The 27,978-nt window shown below is 42.4% G+C and overlaps 2 protein-coding genes across 2 annotated transcripts; both read left to right on the plus strand.

The window, feature by feature from the left end:
* Positions 1-8,829: 8,829 nt before the first annotated feature.
* On the plus strand, positions 8,830-9,612 carry LOC115202627 (pollen-specific leucine-rich repeat extensin-like protein 4). The gene has a single exon (XM_029766716.1). It carries the CDS (start codon positions 8,830-8,832, stop codon positions 9,610-9,612), a length of 783 nt encoding a protein of 260 aa, XP_029622576.1.
* Positions 9,613-16,657: 7,045 nt separating this feature from the next.
* On the plus strand, positions 16,658-21,305 carry LOC115204334 (7SK snRNA methylphosphate capping enzyme). Its single transcript, XM_029769831.1, has 5 exons — positions 16,658-16,938; positions 17,452-19,361; positions 19,539-19,757; positions 19,964-20,087; positions 20,189-21,305. The coding sequence occupies exons 2-5, from the start codon at positions 17,493-17,495 to the stop codon at positions 20,227-20,229; spliced, it is 2,253 nt and encodes a 750-aa protein (XP_029625691.1). The 5' UTR covers positions 16,658-16,938; positions 17,452-17,492; the 3' UTR covers positions 20,230-21,305.
* Positions 21,306-27,978: the final 6,673 nt, after the last annotated feature.

Consider the following 27,978-nt stretch of genomic DNA (forward strand, 5'->3'; position numbering starts at 1 on the left):
CAACATGGCAGCAGCACAACATGGTAGCAGCACAAAACATGGTACAAACATTATTGGGCACAGACAACAGCACAAAGGGCAATAAGGTAGAGACAACAATACATCACGCAAAGCAGCCACAACTGTCAGTAAGAGTGTCCATGATTGAGTCTTTGAATGAAGAGATTGAGATAAAACTGTCCAGTTTCAGTGTTTGTTGCAGCTTGTTCCAGTCACTAGCTGCAGCGACCTGAAAAGAGGAGGGACCCAGGGATGTGTGTGCTTTGGGGACCTTTAACAGAATGTGACTGGCAGAGCAGGTGTTGTATGTGGAGGATGAGGGCTGCAGTAGATATCTCAGATAGGGGGGAGTGAGGCCTAAGAGGGTTTATAAATAAGCATTAACCAGTGGTTCTTGCGACGGGTATACAGAGATGACCAATTTACAGAGTATAGACTGCAGTGATGTGTCCTATGAGGAGCATCCGTGGCAAATCTGATGGCCAAATGGTAAAGAATATCTAGACGCTCAAGAATACCCTTACCTGCTGATCTATAAATTATGTCTCCGTAATCTAGCGTGGGTAGGATGGTCATCTGAATCAGGGTTAGTTTGGCAGCTGGGATGAAAGACGAGCAATTACGATAGAGGAAACCAAGTCTAGATTTAACTTTAGCCTGCAGCTTTGATATGTGCTGAGAGAAGGACAGTGTACCATCTAGCAATACTCTCAAGTACTTGTATGAGGTGACTACCTCAATCTCTAAACCCTCAGAGGTAGTAATCACACCTGTTGGGAGAGGGGCATTCTTCTTACCAAACCACATGACCTTTGTTTTGGAGGTGTTCAGAACAAGGTTAAGGGCAGAGAAAGCTTGTTGGACACTAAGAAAGCTTTGTTGTAGAGCGTTTAACACAAAATCCGGGGAGGGGCCAGCTGAGTATAAGACTGTATCATCTGCATATAAATGGGTGAGAGAGCTTCCTACTGCCTGAGCTATGTTGATGATGTAAATTGAGCGTGGGGCCTAGGATTGAGTCTTGGTGACAGGCAGTGGCTGTGACAGCAGATGTTCTGACTTTATACACTGCACTCTTTGAGAGAGGTAGTTAGCAAACCAGAACAAAGACCCCTCAGAAACACCAATACTCCTTAGCCGGCCCACAAGAATGGAATGGTCTACTGTATCAAAATGTTTGGCCAAGTCAATAAAAATAGCAGCACAACATGGCTTAGAATCAAGGGCAATGGTGACATCATTGAGGACCTTTAAGGTTGCAGTGACACATCCATAACCTGAGTGGAAACCAGATTGCATACCAGAGAGAATACTATGGACATCAAGAAAACCAGTCAGTTGATTATTGACAGGTTTTTTCCAACACTTTTGATAAACAGGGCAAAATAGAAATAGGTCTATAATAGTTAGTATCAGCTTGATCTCCCCTTTTTGATCTCCCCTTATTAATAACGATTATTAACGATTAATAATTATCCATAATCATGGTAGAATCCACATGAATGTAGAAGTGTTCAGAAACATATTATATTCTTATTTACAATAAAAGTGACTCCAAAATGACACAATACATTCTTTACCATTCATTTATATTGGTCACAACATAATTTGAAACACATCCAAAACAAACTGAAAATGCATCCAACAAGTTTGTAGAGTCACAAGCTTGGTAGTCATTGCATGCTATGAATATGGGACCAAATACTAAACTTTAGACTACTTTAATACACATAGCCTATATTAATACAAATAAGTGAATTTGTCCAAATATTTATGACACCTTCAAATGGGGGGGATGAGATTATTTAATTTCTAAATGGTAAAACAGGTGTGAAAATGACATTCTGTACTGTTCTAAAATCAAAAATCTGGAGTACAGAAAGTTTTAGCTTTACTGTCCAAATAAATACGTAGAGGAGTGTATGTGGTAAATAATTGTATTCAGATGTAATTATATTTAACCTAATTTACATTTAAAGGGAAACGTGTGCTGTGGGAACCATCGCACTTCCAGTGGCAACACGTCATCGCTAAATGATGTACAAATTCTAACAGGTAATGTGTTAAACCTAAAACTTTCCCAAGGGAAAGGGTTGAGGGACATTTTCCCAGACTATCACATCTGCGAACAGCAATTTGGTCAATGTTCTAAAGTACAGGCCTACCATAGCAATTGAATGCATTAAACCACCACAGCAACATGCGCAAAACATGCAGTGAACGCTCTGATGAGTGACATGCTTGACAATCTGGAACTAAAAACCAAACAAATATTAATTCATCTAATTTAAAGAGTTTGCCTGTAATATTGAGAAAAACGTATATTGCAATTGTTCCCATTAATCTATTTTTGTGCTATAAGATCTTGTTGAGGGATCACCATTGGTCTCTCAAGTGTTCATACCGTCCTCTTGCTGTCACTAATAACTTGAGGATCAAAGCAACCTCTTGGATCTGAGGCACGCGCTGTCCTAAACAAACCAACCCTGACACGTGTGTGTGATGGACAAATGTCAAGCATACGGGAGAGGTGTTGGTGACCGTTGAGAAGTGAGATGATTGGCGAGAGTCGACCATCAGTCTCCACGGCACACGCAGCACCAAATGGTATTACGCATTCCAAATACGCTCAGATTCAATAGTTTAAGCTTTTCGATTTTGACCAATTCAGACAGGATGAATATTGACTTAATATGTAACTTTGTGATAGGCTACATTTTGTACGTAATAATATTCTAACGTTATGTTTAGCCTACATTTACCGAAAGGTTGCAAGATCAAATCCCCGAGCTGACAAGGTAAAAATCTGTCGTTCTGTCCCTGAACAAGGCAGTTAACCCACTGTTCCTAGGCCGTCATTGAAAATAAGAATTTGTTCTTAACTGACTTGCCTAGTTAAATAAAGGTAAAATAAAATAAAATAAAAAAGAGGACAATGTGTGCTGTGGGAAACATCGCACCTCAGTCATTGGCGACACTTGTCTTCTAAATGATGTACAAATTCTAACAGGTAGGCTCATAAACAAATGTGTAAATCCTATAGTTTTTCCCAAGGGAAAGGGCTGAGGGACATTTTCCCAGTCTGTGACATTAGAACAGCAAAATGAATTTGGTCGACTCACCTTAGAAAGTACGGGCCTATTTCATTGCTCCCGAGTGGAGGAGCAGTCTTAGGCACTGCATCTCAGTGCGACAGGGGTCCAAACAGATCTGGCTCGATTCCAGGCTGTATCACAACCGGCCGTGATTGGGAGTCCCATAGGGCGGAAAACAATTGGCCCAGTGTCGTTACTGTTTTGCCGGGGCAGGCCGTCATTGTAAATAAGAATTTGTTCTTAACTGACTTGCCTAGTTAAATAAAGATACAAACACAACAACCCAGGAACGTGTGTGTGAAAAACAACTTCAACCTCTGAGTTTGACATTAAATGTGACCCACAGACTGACAAGGCAGAACGGACAGATATATTATGGCATTCTGCGCAAAATTCGACAAGCTATTCCAACTATATGCTGAATGGGTGTTAATTTAACTTATTGTGTGAGTTGTGTCACGACATTTGATTCCAGGGTCAGAGGGTCGACATGTGCGTGTGGGAACAAACACACCTATCATAACGTTAGTGGCAGCACTTTGATATGATATTATTTTACTTTTTATGAAAATGTATTTAACTAGGCAAGTCAGTTAAGAACAAATTCTTATTTACAATGACGGCCTACCCCGGCCAAACCGAACCTGGGCCAATTGTCCGCTGCCCTATGGGACTCGCGATCACGGCCGGTTGTGATACAGCCCGCGATCGAACCCGGGCCTGTAGTGACGCTGCGCCAATCAGGGTCCCTTAAATGACCTCTCACTGAAAAATGTACATATTCTAAGAGGTAATAAACCACAACTCCTGCCCTTTCCCATGAGAAAGTGGGCGGCAGGTACCCTAGTGGTTAGAGCGTTGGGCCAGTAACCCGAAAGGTTGCTAGATCGAATCCCCAAGGTAAACATTTGTCGTGCTCTGTTTACCCACTGTTCCAAGGCCGTCATTGTAAACAAGTATTTGTTCTTAACTGACTTGCCAGTTAAATAAAAAAAGAGAGAGTTTGTTGACATTTTCCCAGCGTCACCTCAGGCAGGGTCATTTGTGCGAAATGTTCCGATGAAGCGTCGACACAAACAATTAACAGGATGTAACGGAATATCATCGAGAAGATATTTGACATCCAATCTTGGAAAAATTCCTTTTAATAGTTTTAGCATGTATGTTATACTGTTATTTCAAACTTACTGTGCGTCACTTGTGTTTATAGCCTTCTCCCAGGGTATATCCTTCTCCCAGGGTATATCCTTCTCCCAGGGTATATCCTTCTCCCAGGGTATAACCTTCTCCCAGGGTATAACCTTCTCCCAGGGTATAACCTTCTCCCAGGGTATATCCTTCTCCCAGGGTATAACCTTCCCCCAGGGTATAACCTTCTCCCAGGGTATATCCTTCTCCCAGGGTATAACCTTCCCCCAGGGTATAACCTTCTCCCAGGGTATATCTTTCTCCCAGGGTATAACCTTCTCCCAGGGTATAACCTTCCCCCAGGGTATAACCTTCTCCCAGGGTATAACCTTCCCCCAGGGTATGCCCGTGGCAAATTTGCACCTCTGTCCAGACATCCCACTTGTGCATTTGTTAATTCACTGCTGTTACGCGCGGTCCTGCAAGACTACACTCATTCCCGCTCCAATTTATCCCTCGCTCTCTCTCTCTCTCTCCCTCTCTCTCTCTCTCTCTCTCTCTCTCTCTCTCTCTCTCAATTAAATTCAATTTAAGGGCTTTAGTGGCATGGGAAACATAAGTTAACATTTACAAAGCAAGGGAAGTAGATAATAGACAAAAGTTAATTAAACAATAAAAATGATCAGTAAACATTACACTCACAAAAGTTCCAAAATAATATACGTTTAAAATGTCATATTATGTGCAAAAAGTAAAAGTACAAAAGGGAAAATAAATAAACAAATATGGGTTGTATTTATAATGGTGTTTGTTCTTCACTGGTTGACCTTTTGTTGTGGCAACAGGTCACGAATCTTGCTTCTGTGATGGCACACTGTGGTATTTCACCCAATAGATATGGGAGTTTATCAAAATTGGGTTTGTTTTCGAATGATTTGTGGGTCTGTGTAATCTGAGGGAAATATGTGTTTCTAATATGGTCATACATTTGTCTGGAGATGCAGCTCTGTTTCCACCTCATTCTGTGGCCAGTGTGCACATATAGCCTGTCTTTTGAGAGCCAGGTCTGCCTACGGCAGCCTTTCTTAATAGCATGGCTATGCTCACTGAGTCTGTACATACAGTAGTCAAAGCTTTCCTTACGTTTGGTCAGTCACAGTGGTCAGGTATTCTGGCACTGTGTACTCTCTGTTTAGGGCCAAAAAGCATTCTAGTTTGCTCTGTTTTTTTGTTAATTCTTTCCAATGTGTCAAGTAACTATCATTGTGTTTTCTCATGATTTGGTTCGGTCTAATTGTGTTGCTGTCCTAGGGCTCTGTGGGGTCTGTTTGTGTTTATGAACAGAGCCCCAGGACCAGCTTGCTTAGGGGACTCTTCTCCAGGTTCATCTCTCTGCAGATGATGGCTTTGTTATGGAAGGTTTGGGAATCGCTTCCTTTTAGGTGGATGTAGAATATAATGGCTCTTTTCTGGATTTTGATAATTAGCGAGTATCGGCCTAATTCTGCTCTGCATGCATTATTTGGTGTTTTACGTTGTACACGGAGGATATTTTTGAGAGTATCAATTTGGTGTTTGTCCCATTTTGTGAATTCTTGGTTGGCGAGCGGACCCCCTATCCCCCCTATCCCCCCCCCCCGGCCTATTTTTACGCAGGACTGTAACCATAGATGGAAGTGCTATTCTCAATTCTCATCCATGTCAAATTTCCCATGGCTCATATGTGTATTTCATGTTGATTGATAGCGCAAGCTCACCTGCAGCAGATGTTTAGTATGGCACGCTCACACAAGGTGCGGCTATTGTAATGCGTACATTGGCACTTACATGGAATGTATACATCGTAAAGGCGAGTGTGTTCGAGTTGGTGTGATTGTGTTCATTCTGACACTTTTTCAGCAACAGTATTTCTCTGTTCCCACGAGAAAACCAACGTTTCCAGGGCACTCTTGTCTAAAAGGACAATTTGGCACATACATATGAAGTTATGCTATACTGCTATGGATAGGCAAAATACCCCCTATGAGGCATTGAGTGTGAATACACTCCCACCAACTCAATATAGTATTCCAGCTATAGACATATTTTGTACCAAATTGGTCCTATATTTACATAAAACAATCACAGCTTTACTGGTCAATTGCGCCAATAATGGCATAAACGTATTATTGTCAATGCCAAATAAAGGTCAAAGAAGTCTAACCCTGGCATTTACACGTCATAACATAATACTGTATAGCATATGGCGGCGTCTTATGGGGGGTCATTTTATATACATCTTTGTAAAAACAACAATAATAATAATAATGCACAGAATCACGCCTACTCCTCTTCGTCAGATATATCTACAACTTAGGATGAAGATATGGGCTATATGGACTTTACTTATGCTGTATTATATATTATTATATATATATATATATTAGACCATTCCAAGGAGGCACATTGATTTACTGAAATGAAGCTAGATTACAGTAGCAGAAAACAGCTAATGTGTTAATTATTTTGCTAATAGATTTATTTTCTCCATATCTTTGAAAATATAATCATTTTTGTGAGTATCAAGAAGGAGTAAGTGCGGTTAGCATAAGGTCGTGAACGACATTGTCACCTTTCAACCAATGACAATCGGTCTGCTTGACCTTATAAATAGCCTGCGGGCTCAAACGATAATAAACCAGTCCCGAGCGAGTGTGGAGACTTTCTTTTCAGCTTGACCTGGCCGGATTGGATGAATTTATCGTTTTCTTTTTGGAAAAAAGATAATATAGGCCTACTCTTCTTCATCGAGTAAAGTTGGAGAGATCAAACATGGATAATCGTAAAGCCTTAAAGAGGGTAAGTTCAGATCCTGCGTAAAATGTATCTTTCAAATAGTTCATCTATATATTTTGGTGTCCGTGAATTGGTTTTGGATTTGGTTTTGTTGAAATAACTGACTATTATTATTATTTTGTAGGTTCTAAAACCGGTGATTGAAAAGAAGAGGCGAGATAGGATAAATCAAGGCTTGGATGAGCTAAGGACTATTCTGCTAAGCAACACTTCTGACATGGTGAGCGGAGTTGGCCACAGCTTTTCTAGTTGCGTCTGAAATCAGCTCCTTGTGTGTCCCTCTTGTATGAATGAGCCCAATGGACACAGACGTCAATTCCACTTTGGTTCAACGTAACTTTATTGAAATTACGTGGAAACAACGTTGATTGTGTGTGTGTGCCCAGTGGGAGGGGGGAAATAATAAACAGCAGGGAACCGATAAATTGTATATTAATAATAGACGTTGTCAACTTATTAATTGCATTTCAAACAGCCCATAAAACCACACACAAACCAGACTCTTGGGAATGCTATGGAGAAATGGTGTTGCGAGAAACTTCGAGTTTTACGCACTTATCCTAGTCTATGTCCTCAGTTGAATGGAATTGAAAACGGGGCTTGGTGTCTGTCAGGAACTTGATAGGCACCTCTGTGGCATATATGTTGTTTACATTTGTCTTAAAAAGATAAGATTTTACCATAAAATCATAATTACTTCCATACCAAAATGAGTCCTTCAACATTTAAATGTGAAATATTGTGCGCAATGGCTGTGCATTATGCCATGTTCAGTAGGATTATTCTTTCTCTCTCACAGCGGCTGAAAAATCCAAAATTAGAAAAAGCAGAAATTTTAGAGTTGACCGTCGATTACATGCGAAGAAAATCAAATGGGAATAACAGCAAAGGTATCTATCAATCCATTAAAAAAAATAGTTTTCTGGTGTGGGTTTGTTATTTAATTTATTTCAGAAATGGTAAATGAAATACACCCCCAAACTGCTGATATAGACACAACATTGTTGATATTAATGTGAGTGCTAATAATTGTTTTCTCTCTCCCCAAAACCTCCCTATATTAAACACACACAAACACACACACACACACACACACACACACACACACACACACACACACACACACACACACACACACACACACACACACACACACACACACACACACACACACACACACACACACACACACACACACACACACACACACACACACACACACACACACACACACCATTGGCTTTTGCTAATTATTTTGACTACTCTCCCATTGATTTACATCCTGCTTCTCCATACTGTTCTCTCTCTGCCCACTTTTGAATTATCTCTTATCACATGCTCATCTTCATCTCTGTATTCTTCGCTTTCTGTCCTCTCTTCTCTTTCTGTCCTCTCTTCTCTTTCTGTTCTCTCTTCTCTTTCTGTCCTCTCTTCTCTTTCTGTTCTCTCTTCTCTTTCTGTTCTCTCTTCTCTTTCTGTCCTCTCTTCTCTTTCTGTCCTCTCTTCTCTTTCTGTTCTCTCTTCTCTTTCCATACTCTCTTCTCTTTCTGTTCTCTCTTCTCTTTCTGTCCTCTCTTCTCTTTCTGTTCTCTCTTCTCTTTCTGTTCTCTCTTCTCTTTCTGTTCTCTCTTGTCTTTCTGTCCTCTCTTCTCTTTCTGTTCTCTCTTCTCTTTCCGTACTCTCTTCTCTTTCTGTTCTCTCTTCTCCTCATTTACTCCCTGTACTGCCTGGCTCTCACTACTGACCAACACTAGCCTTCACAGAAAATTCCATGAAAGAGTCCTCTGCTCCAGTGACTAGTGCTGTGAGTTCCCAATGGACAGGCCCCATACACGAGCAAACACCGCCCCCACCCAACCCTGTCTACAGTGCAGGTTTCACAGAGTGCATCTCCCGCCTGGGCAACTACATCGACAGCGTGGACCCATCCCAGAGAGAGAGCTTTGTCCAGGGACTTAGGGACCACCTGGATACCCACAGTGCCTGCCCTCTGGGGAAGGTGCAGAGCCAGACCTTCCCCCTGGACTTCCAGCCCTGGGGCCCTGCAGCAGAAGGACCATGCTTCCTGGGCAGAGTGGAAAACAGGAAGGAGAGCACAGTGATGGGGCATCAACGAGCCAGCAGGGAGGCCACTTTCCCTTATATCAACACCTCTCTTCCCATCTATCCCAACACCTTTGTGCTCCACCACCCCCACCCTACCCAACACCTCTCACACCCATACCCATCTCCCCCTTACTCCCTCTCACCCCCACCCTCCCCCTGTTATTCAAACTCCTCGCTACCTTTCACCACTACCCCTCCATACCTCTCCATGCCATGCCACTTCCCCTTCCCGCCTTCCCCCTCTCGTCGTCCATCAGATTCCTTGTCATCCCCCTCTCAATCTACATCTCGGCCCATGGTGCCTCTGGTACCAGCCCATCCTCCCCTGGTGTCCAGTCCCCCCACCCCTCTACGTCTCTCTGGCCCTGTGCCCGTAGGCCCAACAAGGACTCTGAGGCGGTCACTATTTCAGATCCAGCCCCAGGTAGTATGGAGGCCCTGGTCCTGATATGTGGAGGAGAAGGGTGATAGAAATCCACACAGGACACACACACCACAATCAGTGGTCTGAGAGCATCTTTACGGAAATCTAGCCACCCAGATCATCATGGGACACGTTCAGGATAACATTCATCTTTCCTATTAAGCAGCGTGTGGTGAGGGCCGGCTAAGATAAAAAGATGTGGAGGTCAAGGACAATCAAACGTTTTCTGAAAACCTGTCACTGTCACTTTAAAAGGCCTGTTTAACAGACTGAAGAATTCTCTGTTTTATGACATTTTCTTCAGAGTGCCTGGAGCTCCTCTTTATTTTCTTGTTGTGAACAATGACATTTTTCTTTTACGTTCCTATACAGTTATTCCCTGTCTCCGGTTCTTTCCTAAATTATAAATCATGTAAAGTATTGTAAATATATTTATGTTTTATTATGTACAAAGTCTTGTAAATAAACTCATGAGAATAAAGTTCTTATTTTGTTAACTTGCTTCATTTCCAACTTGTCTCACTGCCTGTCAGTGCTAATGTAACCAACTCAGTAGAACATTTAAACTGAATAAAACTGGATGAAAAAAAAGTGAATTAATGCATTAGAAATGTAATCACTGTAAGGCCCTAATTATCAAAATCATGATAATAAGACTAGTATGGTTTAAGTGCCAGATATAACTGCTAGTTAGGCTATAAGTATGGTTGAGATATTTGTCATGGTTTAAGATTATTGTAGATGGCATCCAAAGCCATAATATATTATTTATGTCTCCAATGAACATGAACAACCCTGGACTTTACAGTGCCTTGCTAAAGTATTCATCCCCCTTGGCATTTTGTCCTATTTTGTTGCATAACAACCTGTAATATAAATTGATTTTTATTTGGATATCATATAATGGACATACACAAAATAGTCCAAATGGGTGAAGTGAAATTAAAAAAAAGACTTGTTTAAAGAAATTTACGGAAAAGTGGTATGAAGCCCCTAAATAAGGTCTGGTGCAACCAATTACCGTCAGAAGTCACATAATTAGTTAAATAAAGTCCACCTGTGTGCAATCTAAGTGTCACATGATCTGTCATATGATCTCAGTATATATACACCTGTTCTGAAAGGCCCCAGAGTCTGCAACACCACTAAGCAAGGGGAACCACCAAGCAAGCAGCACCATGAAGACCAAGGAGCTCTCCAAAGAGGTCAGAGACAAAGTTGTGGAGAAGTACAGATCAGGGTTGGGTTCTAAAAAATATCAGACACTTTGAACATCCCACGGAGCAACAAACCTGCCAAGAGAGGGCTGCCCACCAAAACTCACGAACCAGGCAAGGAGGGCATTAATCAGAGAGGCAACAAAGAGACCAAAGATAACCCTGAAGCAGCTGCAAAGCTCCACAGCGGAGATTGGAGTATAGGACCACTTTAAGTCGTACACTCCACAGAGCTGGGCTTTACGGAAGAGTGTCCAGAAAAAAAGCCATTGCTTAAAAAAAAAAATAAGCAAACACATTTGGTGTTTGCCAAAAGGCATGTGGGAGACTCCCCAAACATATGGAAGAAGGTACTCTGGTCAGATGAGACTAAAATTGAGCTTTTTGGCCATCAAGGAAAACACTATGTCTGGCGCAAACCCAACACCTCTCATCACTGGGGTGGCAGGGTAGCCTAGTGGTTAGAGTGTTGGACTAGTAACCGCAAGTTCAAATCACTGAGCTGACAAGGTACAAATCTGTTGTTCTGCCCCTGAACAAGGCAGTTGACCCACTGTTCCTAGGCTGTCATTGAAAATAAGAATTTGTTCTTAACTGACTTGCCTAGTAAAATAATAATCACCCTGAGAACACCATCCCCCACAGTGAAGCGTGGTGGCAGCATCATGCTGTGGGGATGTTTTTCCATCGACTGGAAAATGGCGCTAAATACAGGGAAATTCTTGAGGGAAAGCTGTTTCAGTCTTCCAGCGATTTGAGACTGGGACAGAGGTTCACCTTCCAGCAGGACAATGACCCAAAGCATACTGCTAAAGCAACACTTGAGTGGTTTAAGAGGCAACATTTAAATGTCTTGGATTGAGGTCTAGTCAAAGCCCAGACCTCAATCCAATTGAGAATCTGTGGTCTGACTTAAAGATTGCTGTTCACCAGCAGAACCATCCAACTTAGATTTGAGTCATTTAGCAGACACTCTTATCCAGAGCAACTTACAGTAGTGAATGTATACATTTCAATTCATGCAGGCCCCCCATGGGAATCAAACCCACAACCCTGGCGTTGCACACACCATGCTGGCATTGCAAACACCATGCTCTACCAACTGAGCCACAGGGAAGACTTGAAGGAGCTAGAGCAGTTTTGTCCTGAAGAATGGACAAAAATCCCAGTGGCTAGATGTGCCAAGCTTATAGATACATAATTGCTGCAAAAGGAGGCTCTACAAAGTATTAACTTTGGGGGGGGGGGGGGGGGGTGAATAGTTATGCACACTCAAGTTTTCTGTTATTTTTTTGGTCTTATTTCTTGTTTGTTTCACAATAAAATATATTTAGCATCTTCGACGTGGTAGGCATGTTGTGTAAATCAAATGATACAACCCCCCCAAAAATAATGTTTAATTCCAGGTTGTAAGGGAACAAAATAGGAAAAATGCCAAAGGGGGTGAGTACTTTTGCAAGACACTGTATATGCCTATTGATGTTGGATATCAGTCTGGCTAAAAAACATTAACTTTTTAAAATAAATCCCCAATCAGGTGGCATGGAGACAATATTATGATGCAATAGCAAAGTAATCAAATGCTGACCCAGAGGCAACAACAACAACATGCCTCTAGGCCAGCTACGACTTTCATGTAAGGTTAATAAATTCACCTGAGATTATAATTTAATCAAAACAGTTTCTCTTTGCAATATAGATGGGTTAGCTGACAATGTCATGAAAACAATGTGCATGCTTCAATGGGGAAGAAGTCTGTGAATTGTTGTGATTCTGGATGGCCAGATAGCTATCAACAATGACAAGAAACTGTCATGTGGGGAATCATAATTTATTTCAGCTAGTTTCATGTTGTTCTTGATACCATGTGTTGTTTTGAGGTGTTTCCACTGATTTCATGTCACTGCTAATATGGCTAAAATTCACTAGCTAGCTAACCAACAACTGTAACAATGTAGCTGAGAGACAACAAGTGCTCATTGTGAAAATGTATTTATGTTTTCAATAAACATTGGAGACTAAATATAGTTTACATGCTGTCAACAATCTAAGCCAACACCATCTGTTTTGCCACATAGTTAAGCACGCGTAGGTTTTGTTGCTAAACAACCAACCCCTCTATGGTTAGCAAAACATCACTGTCCTGGCATCTATAGCCTAAAATAAACATTTTTAAAAGGGTTTCAGGAGATTTGATTTAATTAATTACGATCCCCGTTACCCGACGCCAATGGCAACAGCTAGTCTGACTGGGGTCCGACATAATGAAGAAGACATTACAGACAAAATACTTTACATTTTACAAACATTTAAAAACATTAGCATGTAGTGTGTGTGTGCATCTATCAGTTACACATACTGTACATGTCAGTACATACACACAACAAGTAAGTCACCTGGGGGAAAGGCGTTGTGCTGTGAGGTGTTGCTTTATTTGTTTTTTGAAACCAGGGTTGCTATTCACTTGCACTATATAAGATGGAAAGGAGTTCCATGCACTCATGACTCTGGATAATACTGGACATTTCCTTGAATTTGTTCTGGACCATGTTTGGTGGGGTAAGTGTGTGTGTCAGTGCTGTGTGTAAGTTGACTATGCAAACAGTTTGGAATTTCCAACACATTGAGGTTTCTTATAAAAACAAGAAGTGATGAACTCAGTCTTTCCTCAACTCTTAGCCAAGAGAGACTGGCATGCATAGTATTAATATTAGCCCTCTGATTACAATGAAGAGCAAGACGTGCTGCTCTGTTCTGGGCCAGCTGCAGCTTAACTAGGTCTTTCTTTGCAGCACTTGACCATATGACTGGACAATAATCAAGATAAGATAAAACTAGAGCCTGCAGGACTAGCTTTGTGGAGTCAAAAAGCAGAGCATCTCTTTATTACAGACAGACCTTTCCCCAGCTTTACAATGTGTAACATTTATTTAACTAGGCGAGTCAGTTAAGAACAAATTGTTATTTACAAACATTGAACCTATAAGTTTTGACCATGACAGTTTACAATCTAAGGTAACGCCAAGTCATTTAGTCTCCTCAACTTGTTCAACAGCCACACCATTCATTACCAAATTCAGCTGAGGTCTATCATTTTGGGAATGATTTGTACCAAATACAATGTTCTTAGTTTTAGAGATGTTCAGGACCAGTTTATTACTTTTATTTTCTTTATTTATTTTGCTCCTTTGCACCCCATTATTTCTATTTCTACTTTGCACTTTCTTCCACTACAAATCTACCATTCCAGTGTTTTACTTGCTATATTGTATTTACTTTGCCACCATGGCCTTTTTTGCCTTTACCTCCCTTATCTCACCTCATTTGCTCACATTGTATATAGACTTATTTTTCTACTGTATTATTGACTGTATGTTTGTTTTACTCCATGTGTTACTCTGTGTTGTTGTATGTGTCGAACTGCTTTGCTTTATCTTGGCCAGGTCACAATTGTAAATGAGAACTTGTTCTCAACTTGCCTACCTGGTTAAATAAAGGTGAAAAAAAAAATAATTACTGGCCACCCAATCCAAAAACAGACTGCAACTCTTTGTTAAGGGTTCAGTCTGTCATTAGTTTGATTGCTGATGCGTATATGGTTGAATCCTCAGCATACATTGACACACATGCTTTAAAAATAGAAAACAGTAGAGGGCCAAGAGAGCTGCCCTGCGGTACACCACAGTTTACATATTTGACATTAGAGAAGCTTCCATTAAAGAAAACCCTCTGAGTTATATTAGATAGAGAGCTTTGAACCCACCATATGGCAGAGGTTGAAAAGCCATAACACATAAGTTCTCAACAACAGGTTATAGTCAATAATATAAAAGGCTGCACTAAAATCTAACAGTACAGATCCCACAATCTTCTTTTTATCAATTTCTTTCAACCAATCATCAGTCATTTATGTCAGTGCAGTTCATGTTGAGTGTCCTTCTCCACAAGCATGCTGAAAGTCAGTTGTTAATTTGTTAACAGAGAAGTAGCATTGTATTTGGGAAAACACAATTTTTCCCAACATTTTGCTAAGAGCTGGCAGCAAGCTGATAGGTCTGCTGTTAGAACCAGTAAAGGCCGCTTTACCACTCTTGGGTAGCGGAATGACTTTAGCTTCCCTCCAGGCCTGAGGACAAAGACTTTGCTATAGGCTCACATTAAAGATGTGACAGATAGGAGTGGCTATAGAGTCAGCTACCATTCTCAGTAGCTTTCCATCTAAGTTGTCAATGCCAGGAGGTTTGACATTATCGATGAATAACAATCATTTTTCCACCTCTCCCACATTAAAATTCAAATTTGCAATGCTTTTCTTTCATCATTTGTTTTTTTTTATACATGAGTACAAAGGCTCACTGTTCGTTGTTGGTTTTTTCATCAATGAAACATTTGATATCCTTACAGTTTTCTGTTTCCAAAACTAGAATCTATAACAAACAGAGTGGACTGCTTTTTGTAGACATTACCCTTGCCAAAGTTTAAAAAAATTGTATTGTTTAGAAGGAGTGTACGGGTGAATTGAGTTATTGCGCATGTGTACTTCACAGATTAGGCCGTTCCCTAACAGAAATATGCAAATAAAGGCTAGAATGCACCAATAGAATGCTCTCAGTAGCTTGTGCTTGGCTCTGCCCACTTCCATGCTTGTTCTGCCCACTATGATCAATTTTCTCCCATTGGAAATGACAGGCTCTGGTCTACCTTGGGTTAGTTATACAACTCTTTAGTGACACCGTGTGCTAGCTTGCTAGTTAGTTAGCTAGCACACGGTGTCACCCCTGCCTCCCACCTGCTGTGTACCGGAGAAAACCGTGCCCGACAGGCGGGGGCGAAGGACACCTTTCTACTGGTCATCCCTTCCTCCCGCTAGCACAGCAGACAGTATACAGCAGGCAGAAGACGGGGCGACACTGTGGGGCAACACACTAGTTAGCTAGCACATGGTGTTGCCCCCGCCTGCTGTGTACCACAGAAAACCGTGCTCGACAGGCGGGGGCGAAGGACACTATCTACTGGTTGTCCCCACCTCCCGCTGTGTGATATTTTAGCCAGCTAGATCTAAGGACTCTGGTACACAGCTTGCTAGCTAGTTAGCTAGCTCACAGTGTTTCCCATGCCTCCTGTGTACCAGAGTACTCCTTCATCGCCGTATTTAACAGAACTGCAGAAAAACAGTACCTGACAGGCGGGGGCAAAGGACACTGTCTACAGGTGTACGGCTAGCTACCTAGAGGTCTACCCTTCTTCTGTGGGGTTTATAGGTGGCTGGCATCCAACGTTATTGTGCATTAACATCATCTATGGTACTGGAGTGCCCCTGCCTCCGGCCTGTCCTAATTGAAAAATTGACCAATAGAAGTATAAAGAGGGTTCTTGCATATGCAGGAATGACCACATACAGGAACGCCCCACAATTGCACCCTTCTCGAAGATCCAGGACATTGTTGGATAAAAACTACAAATCCCAATGACAATTCTCAATTGCCCGCCCTACCACATGTCAGCGAATGAGAGGGGGGTGGGAGCGTTGTAATCTGTGTTGTTTTGTTTTGCCTCTCCAACCTTACCTTGATGTAAAATGTGTTAACAAAATTATGCGTATAGACCGTATACAGATTTACAATACATTTTTAAATAGTTAATTTCGCCAAATGGCGGGGGAATAACAAATACAAATTCAGAAAGGCAAATTATGGGATACCTATTTGTGTGCAAAACTAGGTCGACGTGTATTGCTCAACCCATACACGTCTGTAATTGGTCGATTTCATGAAGACTGCCTAAAAACCGTCACCTTATTGGTTCAGATGCCTGTCTGTTTCAGTGTTTAGCTCTGGCAAAAGATAAAACAAACAACGATTGGAACCTTCCAATCTGCGTGAGGTTGAGCTGTTGAGCTAGAAGTTAGCGATTGGAGTTTGGAGTGTACAGCGAGCTCACACTCGCAGTTACCACCACACTGGTTGTTTTATTGGTTTTAGAGAGGCTTGTTTTCCAAACATTATTGATTCATTTCACCAGTGAAAATAATATTATCGAACAATCAAGCTATCAACGAAGCTGATGATGCAGCAACGTCAGTAACTCGGGAGGGAGTGTGACAGTTCAGCTTCACGAGAAGGCGGGTAGAACGGTGAGCTGAGACTGTTGTTGTTGATGAACATACAGTTGCCTCATACTGTAGCTAGATGGCTAGTTTACGTATTTTTGTATCTTACCTAGTCGCATTTATTAATGAACGCAAAGTGGTGGATTCTTGCAAAATATCGGCATTTATAGAGCGCTAGCTAGCGTAACAGTACTGAGGAACCATTGGTATTGGTTCACGCGCAGCAGCTGGCATTGAGGATGGGTTCAATGTCTTCACTGTAGACGTTCACTCAACGTTTGCCTCCAATATAATGGATGTATACTATCCAGTGGCAGGCATGCACCTTGGGTCTTATAGAATGACATGCAGGCACAAATCATCAAGTTACTTTCAGTTGTCAACAAATAAGTGCAATACTAAATAGCTGGGAAAGCAGCAACTGGGGACTGAGCACTATTGTAATCTTGTCCAGTTATAGCTGGGGATTAAATAATATGTCTTTTGATTTATTGGGTTCGGTGGTCATTATTTTAATCTATTTTGATGTGTTTTCAGATCAGTTGTCCCATGTCAGCACCAAACCAATTGAGTGGAAGATGATAGAGATGTCTGTTGATAAAGAGACTGTTCCAACCAGAAGTATGAAAGTGGACCCAGCGCCACCCCAGAAACTCTCTGAATGCACTGGAAGCTGCAACAATGCCCCCAAAGTGCCAGAGGTCACCCTGGCCAACCCAGACAGCACCGATGGTGCTGCTACCTGCCCCATGCCAGACAGTGGTGCCCAAACCAAGCACAGCAGCACGGCTGACCCCCACCATCAGACAAAGCGTGTTGCGCAGGAGGCCATGTTGACTGAGCAGCACGTTAACCCTAAAAATGGCTTTCAGCAATCCAAACAACAACCGCAGCAGCAGAAACTCTCAAAGCGTCGCAGCACAATGATTGCAGGGTTCAAGCATCCAGCAGGTAAGAGACGACGACGGGTAAACTCAGAGAGCGACTCGGTTCTGCCCACCAACTTCCTGCTGGGAGGAAACATATTTGACCCGCTGAACCTCAATAGCCTGCAGGACGAGGAGGTGAACAGGGCCTTGAACGCTGAGACGCCCAAGTCCTCCCCCCTTCCTGCCAAGAACCGCGACCCTGTGGAGATCCTCATTCCCAGGGACATCACTGACCCTCTCAACCTCAACAGCAGGATGGGAGGTAGGAGCCTCCTGGTGTCGCCCTTCAAGAGTGGCGGCAGGAGGAGACACCGCAACAGACACCATGGAGGAGGAGGTGGGGGTTCCACAGTCTCCGTGTTGGACCTGTCAGATTTGGAGAGAAGTGGTGAAGTGACCAACACCACTTCTTCTCTGTCTAACCTGGCATCTGCTAGTGCTGCGTCTACCTCTGTTTTAGAAGCACCCAGTGTCCCAGCCGTCCTGGACCCCCAGGATGCTAATGGTAATGAGATCAGCCCATCCAACTGCAGGGATGAAGCCATGCTCACTGTATCTGCCCCCCAGGCCCAGCCTCGAGCTCAGGAAGACTCCTCAGCAGCCACGGCCGGAGGCCCAAACCATCTCTCTAGCCGGCAACGCAAACGCAGACGCAACTCTGGTAAAACGGAGCCTCCTATGGTCCAATCTACTCTTATGGCCAGGTCGGGGACGGAGGAGAGGGGCCGTGGAGCTGGGCCCGGGAGAAATGTGCAGTCCTCCTTCCACACCCCAGTGGTAGGTCCCAGGGGGTCCTCCCAGGTACCAGGGGGTCAGCAACCGCATCTTCACAACCAGCACAAACAACAGCACCAAGGCAACAAGAAGAAGTTCCAGTATGGGAACTACAACAAGTACTACGGCTACCGCAACCCAGGCTGTGCCGAGGACCCACGGTTCCGTTGTCTACGTCCAGAGTGGTTCCATGGTAAAACAGTACTGGACCTGGGCTGCAACACGGGCCACCTGACTCTGTGTATTGCTAAGAAGTTGCGGCCCGCCCGCATATTGGGGTTGGACATTGATGGGGGTCTGGTGCACGCGGCCCGCCAGAACATCAGACACTACCTGTCAGAGCTGCAGGCCCAGGAGGCCCGGCGAGCCGCAGGGGATGAGAAGACCAATGGACCAGGAGAGGACAGGAAGGAGAAGGCCAACAGACGGGAAGATGAGTCACACTCAGGAGGACTAACGCACAAACAGAATGAAAGACAGCCCACCAGGGCTGAAAATGGAAACGCTGAAAGGCAGGTCCCTGCAGAGGGTGGCATGGTGTTATCACGTCACGCAGAGAGAAGAGCTCAGGAGAGAGGGGCTGAGGAGGTGGTGGAGGACTCTGGAGCACCTGCTGTTGAGCTGGGGACCAGCTCCTTCCCTGTCTCCTTACGGATCTCCAGGGGGCCCATAGCAGCACCCCCACTCCCCGACACACCCACCATGCCTCCTGGTAACTTCCCCTCCAATGTCTCCTTTGTCAAGGTAGGTGTATGCACTGCAGCCTTTTAATGCGTTTCCATTTTAAAAATCATTATTCATAATATTAAGGTGGAAATGAACAATATTATGATCACTCATTTGTTGCTTCTCTTTCTACTTGATCCTCAGAGAAACGTCCCACATTGTTTAGAACTCATCCCCTGTCTTTCTCCTCCGTAGGGGAATTATGTCCTGGAGAGTGATGCTCTGCTGCTGACCCAGCCGCCAGAGTACGACGTCATCCTGTGCTTCAGCGTTACCAAGTGGGTCCACCTGAACTGGGGAGACGGTGGCCTGAAGCGCCTCTTCCACAGAGTGTTCAGACACCTGCGTCCTGGAGGTCTGTTCGTCCTGGAGCCACAGCCCTGGATCACCTACGGCAAGAGGAAGAAACTCACGGTGAGATGAGGAGAGAGCTTAGTGTTGCAAGGACCAGTGGTGTGATCTGCTACTGTAGATGTGCATAAATGCAGTATATAGCCAAGACAATACCTAAAACATTACAAGTGGCCTGTTTCTTTGTTATAAACATGAAAGTATGTTACTTTGCTCAGCGTTGAGGCTGAGACGGAATCATGTCTGACTTTCCGCTCTCACTGTCGCAGGATAGCATCTTTAAGAATTACCACAGCATCCGTCTCAAACCAGAACAGTTCTCCACATACCTGACATCTGAGGTGGGATTCTCCAGCTACGAGTTGATCGGGACGCCTAACAGTTCATCAAGAGGTATGTCACTGGTTCATTAGATACCGTTATCATCTCTGATTCTTTCACGTGTCCTTTTCTATTCTGTTTCTCAAACTAATGAATTTGTATGTCTTCCACAGGTTTTCAGAGGCCAATCTACTTGTTTCATAAAGGAACATGATCTGCCTGGAAGTGGGTTGGTGCAGGAGAAACCAAACCACCATGAGACACACAACAAGCCACCTGCTCCAGTCTGTAAAGCATATAGGTCAACCCCAATCAGAGCTTTCTACTTGTTTGTGATGCTGTGTTCAGAAGGTAGCCAAGGAAACCAAAACATGAGACTTGATTCTATAGAACGACTATCTGATGGCTTCTCTACACAACTCCAGTCAAGATGATGAGAAGAAAAGCATTGGGACAGGGTGAACTCAATCATGACTCTTTGGGCTTGTTGCTCCCTATGCACAGGCATTGTTCCATATCTTTTTATTACTGTTCATACTCTTGTTCAGTCAAGGATTGTATTTTTTTCACATTTTAATATTGACGTTCATCAATAGATCAACTTTTGAAGCAGAATAGACAACCAAAACCTAATTTGAATCCTTTGCATAAAATGTACTCCCATGTAATGTCTAGGGACGTTTCTCACACTTTTTATAGGATCAGAGCGTCTTCAATTTTAAGATTGTTCAGCTTAACATAAGTCCTCACTGAGTTCTCTGTGGCCTGACTGACCAGGAAAATCAGTTTGACTCTGGATAAGTGTGGCCTGTCTCAAGCTTTCTCCTGGCCTGGAGTGCTTTTTCTCTAGATATCTTACTTCCTGTCTGGGGACTGTTCCTGTCTCTTTCTATTGGTAGCTGATTCAAGAACTCAGTCAGGTGGTGTTGGCTATGGTGAGATGTGAGGGATGTTTTTTCTTTGGCTGTTATAAGAATGATTGATTGTTCTTTTATTTGACTCATGTTCTTTTTTTCCCCCCAATGGATTCTTGTCATGTGTCCAAAGGTTGGCTGCCAATTTATCATATGTAACCTAGACAGAGCCTCTGTGGTTTGGACTCGGTTTGGACTCAGATTGGACTTGTATTGTTAATCCAGCTCACTTTAACCCAAATCAGTTCATCAGAATGAAATGTTTATGCTTTACTCAATTCTTATGCTTAATATTTTGTTTACTCGCACCAGGTGCTGGTTTAGTTCAGAATTTGTTCATGTTTTTGTTTTTAATAAACAAATCAATTGAAATGCAGTCAGTGCTCATCAGTCATTCTACAGATGCCTCCAATCTACAGGCCTTAAGACATCCACAGGCACTAAACAAATCTGATTCACAGGGTCAAACCCAAACCAATTTATACATCTCAGCCTTCTCCATAAGATCCTAGACCTATGGAAATGTTATCGGGAGGAAAATGGCTTGATGAAAGGCGAATGACACTTCTATTAATTATTTTTCTGTTGATGTTGTGCAGAATTGTAACCACCCATTTATGACTTTTATAGTTTTAATCCATTATACATTTGAACAAATATTTGACTACCCTTGGAATGCCAGCCCTGATGTGTGTGAGTTATCACTAGTCGTGAATGCTTGATCAAAGGAATCTGCGTGAGAGATTTGCTACAGATATGCTGCGTCAACTCTTCTCAATCTGAATTTGCAATGATATGAGGGGCATTTACTATCAATAAATTGTCATTTATACGAAGTCCATAATGTTAATGTCATCTGATAATCTGTATTCTGGAGGTTTGGGCTAATTATTGATGGGGGGGTCATATCAAATTGTATTGGTCACATACACATGTTTAGCAGATGTTATTGCGGGTGTAGCGAAATGCTTGTGTTTCTAGCTCCAACAGTGCACTAATATCTAAAGTGACATTTCAATAAGGTTGTCTATCATAGCAGAACATCAGACACTACCTGTCAGAGCTGCAGGTCCAGTAGGCCCGGTGAGCCGCAGGGGATGAGAAGACTGGACTAGGAGAGGAAGGAGAGCGTGAGGAAGACGGACTAACGCACAAACCGAATATAAGCGAGCTCTCCGTACATATTTAAAGTAGCAGTCTGCAGTTCAAACAAGAACAAAGCGGCCACTGGTTTGGTAAAAAAGCTGAGGAATGGGGCTGGAGACATGTAACAATCCCTTGACAGAGCTTTGGATGCAAGAACTGACCATCCATTATATAAACCTAGCATTAACCATGTTTTGAGGTTACACAGTGCCAGTTTACAATTAAATGGTTTACAAAGGGCTAAAACAAACTTCTATTTGGGGTTTTGATGGGGTACGGCAGTTGAACTAAGCTCATGAAGCTGTGCGCGTCGGACATCCAGGACAGAACAATTCGTAGCCAGCCCGAGCCTACCATACATTACTGTTTTAATATGGATAACAAGGGTTAATGTTAGGCCTATGTCAAAACATGAGCAAGTGCCATGATCCCCAAGGAAATATGAGTTTTATAAATGCTCCAGAGTTGAGAATATTAGCGGCATGTCCAGAAACCGACGAGTTAAACAGATAATCATGTTTTATTTGCAGGAGCGGGGGAAGAATCAAAATACGCATTGTAAATGATCTACTGCCAAAAAGGCTGGGTTGATGCTAGTAGACCCTAATGAAAGTGTCCCGTCTTCCAAGGTTGGAAACCACTGTTAACAAGATGTTGTGACAAGGTGTTTGGGCTGTTGAGTCCTCATAGCAATACGGTCTTCGGAAATAAAACATCTAAGGAAATTACAAAAAATTGCTAGTGTTCATCTGTGTTATTATAGTAACTTTATTGTAGTCCATTATAGTACCACTGGGTGGCATAACACTCCATGAAATGTCTGAAATGTTCTGACATTTTCTTCTCAGGCTCAAACCAAAACCAGAAGCCCAGAAACTGGGGTAAGTATTCAGATCATCAAAACCAAAAAACAAGTAGCCTAATTGAATACTGTAATTAGAATTCAACTGTTTGAATTTGACTATTTGCACTTTTGCTGAATTTTGCTTATACTAAGTGTCGTATGTGAACAACAAAAGTCCTGACATCCCTGGTTGTGATGTCATTTTGTGACCTAGTTCAAGTCACAGCTGTGAGATTTGTCAAATATCTAAAATAAATGTGATCCTCGGGCAGCCTCCTCATCGTCCACATGTTCCTCCTGGGTTCCATTTAGCTGACCAGAGCCTGGCCTTGGCCTACTTCCAGTCAAACTGAGCTGAGGCATCTTCAGGACCAGCAGAACAGTATTGTCTTGAGGAAAGCGGGACCAGAGGATGGAGACTAGATACTTCTCAGTGAGTTTTTCTCCAGTCTCGGATACCTCCGAGAGCATCGTTAAGTGGTTTTGTTACTGTAATGGATGTGTATCAATGTGGATCCTTTGTTTTGCTCTGTTTCTGTCTGTCATTCTATTAAGATGAATTCCTGGGTTGTTTGTGTGTATCAAATCCACAGCTGCATGCTGTTAAAAAGAGCAGGAGATCAGTAGGTGGACAAAAGTCATTGGTTAGTTGGACAACCTACATAGACGTGTGTGTGTGTGTGTGTGTGTGTGTGTGTGTGTGTGTGTGTGTGTGTGTGTGTGTGTGTGTGTGTGTGTGTGTGTGTGTGTGTGTGTAACCCCTCAGTGTCTGTCTCGCCATCAACACAGTAGGGTAGGTTATGTAATGTGGTAAACAGGTCAGCCATAGTCAGGTCTGCTCCTGGCTGAATACTGTCGTTTAACACAGGCTGCGGTTCCATATTGTATTTTCAATCATACCTTTCAAAAATATTTACACTGTATTTAATGGGGTTTAGGTGAATGGTACAGCATGTGATGTTATCAAGGCAATGTTCTCTAGAGGTCAATATGGGTCTGGTCAGTTGTGGTCCATGCTGTCTCCTCTGTGGCCTCTGGAACCTTCTGGAACTCTCTGGAACCCTCTGGAACTCTCTGGAACCCTCTGGAACCCTCTGGAATCCCCTGCCTCTCAAAGGGAGAAATTCCAGACCAGTCCAGGTAGTTTGGTTCAGGTTATGCTGTATGACTAGGTGGATGGGTGCCCAGATGGGGGACTGGAGCATTCCTATACACACTGTTACAGTACTCTGTTTGGTGTTTTTTTCTGTATTCATGAGTGTGCGTGGTTAAATACATGTATGCCAGCGGCAGTCGTGATGTTTAAGATGAGCATGGCCTTATTTCTATTACAGCATATTGGATGACTGTCATTCATATTCCATTCACCCTGTTCAATGTAACAGCACTAGGTTTAGGCTACTACATGATACTCTAATGTTCCCTATACCCATCATGAGGTTGCTACAACCTAGCCTATGAATGAAAGTTTACAACATAGGTGACAGACCGTGACACATTCAATACCGCGTTGTACACACTTGCCTGCATCTAGCTGATCTAGGATGTAATCATTAGTCCAACAGTTGCAAATTAGAGTTTCTATTGGACAAATTCAGGTATGTTTATCCCCGTTTCTTTCCATTTGCTTCCGTTTAAGAAACGTTTTTCAACAGAATCGTTGGAATGAATACACACCTGATCACACGCAAAACACAGTTCACATCCATATCAGCCACATACAAACAACAACATCATTTTGCTCGTTGTAGAATTCCTTCTCACAGAGCTTCTCCTCCTCTCACCTTTTCCCTTCGCTTGTGGAAACACATCAGCTGTCTGTGACCTGGCAAAAAAACGTTCCTAACCTTCATATCATACCCGCGAACTGCTACACGCAGCCTAACTAATTTGCAGTAGCTACTAAAACTAATGCGTTAGTAATGCAGCTACAATCATGCAGTACAGTGTACAGTCAGCAAGCATTTTAGCAGTGTCAATAAATTAATAAAACATTTTTACATTTACATTTTAGTAATTTAGCAGACGCTCTTATCCAGAGCGACTTACAGTAGTGAATGCATACATTTCATTTCATTACATGCATTTTTTATATATATATTTTTTAGTAAAAATATTTACCTTGACTTGGAAGAGTTCCAGTGTTGGATAGCCATAGCCAGCCAGCTAACATAGCATTCCTCTTTGTTTGAGCTGTGTTTGAGTAGGCTAAACTAGTTAGCTGCATTTCGTAGCTAAGTGAATGTGAACAAAAAATAAAATGAAAAATTGCTTCTCCTTCATTTTTAAAGAAATGTATTTGTTCAAAAATGTTCAACTATTGTCTTTCTCTTTGAGTCAACTACTCACCACATTTTATGCACTGCAGTGCTACGTAGCTAGCTGTAGTTAGCTTATTCTTTCAGTACAAGATTCATTCTCTGATCCTTTGATTGGGTGGACAACATGATAGTTCATGCTGCAAGAGCTCTGATAGGTTGGAGGACGTCCTCCAGAAGTTGTCATAATTACTGTGTAAGTTTATGGAAGGGGGTGAGAACCATGAGCCTCCTAGGTTTTGTATTGAAGTCAATGTACCCAGAGGAGGACGGAAGCTAGCTGTCCTCCGGCTACACCATGGTGCTGTAGACCTTCATTGCAAAACAGTCTTTTAATCAATTATTTAGTATAGTTTTGTCTAAAAATAATAACTTTTTAATGTTTCACTATATTTATTTTTTATCAAATTCACTGAGGAGGATGATCCTCCCCTTCCTCTTCTGAGGAGTCTCCATTGATGTATGCCTATGTGTACACACATACCTATGTGTGTGGGTATGTGTTGTATTTGTTGTAGGTTGGATCTATGCCTCTCTCTCCACCCCAGGTAATACAGTTGAAGTCAGACGTTTACATACACTTAGGTTGGTGTCATTAAAACTCGTTGTTCAACCACTCCACAAATTTCTTGTTAACAAACTATAGTTTTGGCAAGTTGGTTAGGACATCTACTTTGTGCATGACACAAGTAATTTTTCCAACAATTGTTTACAGACAAATTATTTCACTTATCATTCAATGTATCACAATTCCAGTGGGTCAGAAGTGTACATAGACTGAGTTGACTGTGCCTTTAAACAGCTTGGAAAATTCCAGAAAATGATGTCATGGCTTTAGAAACTTCTGATAGGCTAATTGACATCATTTGAGTCAATTGGAGGTGTACCTGTGGAGGTTTTTCAACGCCTACCTTCAAACTCAGTGCTTCTTTGCTTGACATCATGGGAAAATCAAAAGAAATCAGACAAGACCTCAGAAAAAAAATTGTAGACCTCCACAAGTCTGGTTCATCTTTGGGAGAAATTTCCAAACGCCTGAAGGTACCCCGTTCATCTGTACGAACAATAGTACGCAAGTATAAACAACATGAGACCACGCAGCCTTCATACCGCTCAGGAAGGAGATGCGTTCTGTCTCCTAGAGAGGAACGTACTTTGGTGCACAAGTGCAAATCAATCCCAGAATAACAGCAAAGGACCTTGTGAAGATGCTGGAGGAAACAGGTACAAAAGTATCTATATTCACAGTAAAGCCACTGCTCCAAAACCGCCATTAAAAAAGCCAGACTACGGTTTGAAACTGCACATGGGGACAAAGATCGTGCTTTTTGGAGAAATGTCCTCTGGTCTGATGAAACCAAAATTTGGCCATAATGACCATCATTATGTTTGGAGGAAAAAGGGGGAGGCTTGCAAGCCAAAGAACATCATCCCAACCGTGAAGCACGGGGGTGGCAGCATCATGTTGTGGGGGTGCTTTGCTGCAGGAGGGACTACTGCACTTCACAAAATAGATGGCATCATGAGGTAGGAAAATGATGTGGATATATTGAAGCAACATCTCAAGACATCAGTCAGGAAGTTAAAGCTTGGTCGCAAATGGGTCTTCCAAATGGACAATGACCCCAAGCATACTTCCAAAGTTGTGGCAAAATGGCTTAAGGATAACAAAGTCAAGGTATTGGAGTGGCCATCACAAAGCCCTGACCTCAATCCCATTGAAAATTTGTGGGCAGAACTGAAAAAGTGTGTGCGAGCAAGGAGGCCTACAAACCTGACTAAGGTACACCAGCTCTGTCAGGAGGAATGGGTCAAAATTCACCCAACTTATTGTGGGAAGCTTGTGGAAGGCTACCCGAAACGTTTGACCCAAGTTAAACAATGTAAAGTCAATGCTACCAAATACTAATCGAGAGTATGTAAACTTCTGACCCACTGGGAATGTGATGAAAGAAATAAAAGCTGAAATAAATCATTCTCTCTACTATTATTCTGACATTTCACATTCTTAAAATAAAGTGGTGATCCTAACTGACCTAAGGCAGGGAATTTTTACTAGGATTAAATATCAGGAATTGTGAAAAACTGAGTTTAAATGTATTTGGCTAAGGTGTATGTAAACTTCCGACTTCAACTGTATATGTGTGTTGATAATTTAGAATTGCATTATTACTGCTCCATTGCTCCTGCATTGTGGGGAGCTGGTAGAGGGAGGGGGGTTATGCTGCCTTTTGTACAATTACCGAGCTGAGGATGCAAAGATCTTGGCCAGGTCGCAGTTGTAAATGACAACTTGTTCTCAACTAGCCTACCTAGTTAAATAAAGGTGATATCATTTTTTATTTTAAAAGACATGAAGCACACATTTCCCCTTAAACCAGGCTTTAATGGTGCAGTCCATACTCTTAAAGGCAAAGTGTACCCCAAAGATGCACACATGATTCTATTCATTTTACTGCAATGCATTTGAACAAAGCTTCCAGTCCAAATTCACTGCATTGACATTAGTCAGTCATATAAAGTACACCCCCAGCTAACTGTAGAAACATAGTCACACAGAGAAATATGAGAATGGCATGGCTTTATACCGAAAACACCCTCCATGTTTGCTTCTTCATTTTTTACTTAAAATCCTTATACCCCTTTACCTTCCTTTTCCTCTCTCTCTCTCTCTCTCTCTCTCTCTCTCTCTCTCTCTCTCTCTCTCTCTCTCTCTCTCTCTCTCTCTCTCTCTCTCTCTC

Source organism: Salmo trutta, chromosome 12, assembly GCF_901001165.1.
Source record: "Salmo trutta chromosome 12, fSalTru1.1, whole genome shotgun sequence".
NCBI lineage: Eukaryota > Metazoa > Chordata > Actinopteri > Salmoniformes > Salmonidae > Salmo > Salmo trutta.

Coding starts and splice junctions, on each gene's coding strand:
- LOC115202627 (XM_029766716.1), top strand. CDS start 8,830: ATGAAAGAGTCCTCTGCTCCAGTGACTAGTGCTGTGAGTTCCCAATGG.
- LOC115204334 (XM_029769831.1), top strand. CDS start 17,493: ATGATAGAGATGTCTGTTGATAAAGAGACTGTTCCAACCAGAAGTATG. Junction 19,758..19,963: donor GCAAGAGGAAGAAACTCACG/GTGAGATGAGGA, acceptor TCACTGTCGCAG/GATAGCATCTTTAAGAATTA. Junction 20,088..20,188: donor GCCTAACAGTTCATCAAGAG/GTATGTCACTGG, acceptor TGTCTTCCACAG/GTTTTCAGAGGCCAATCTAC.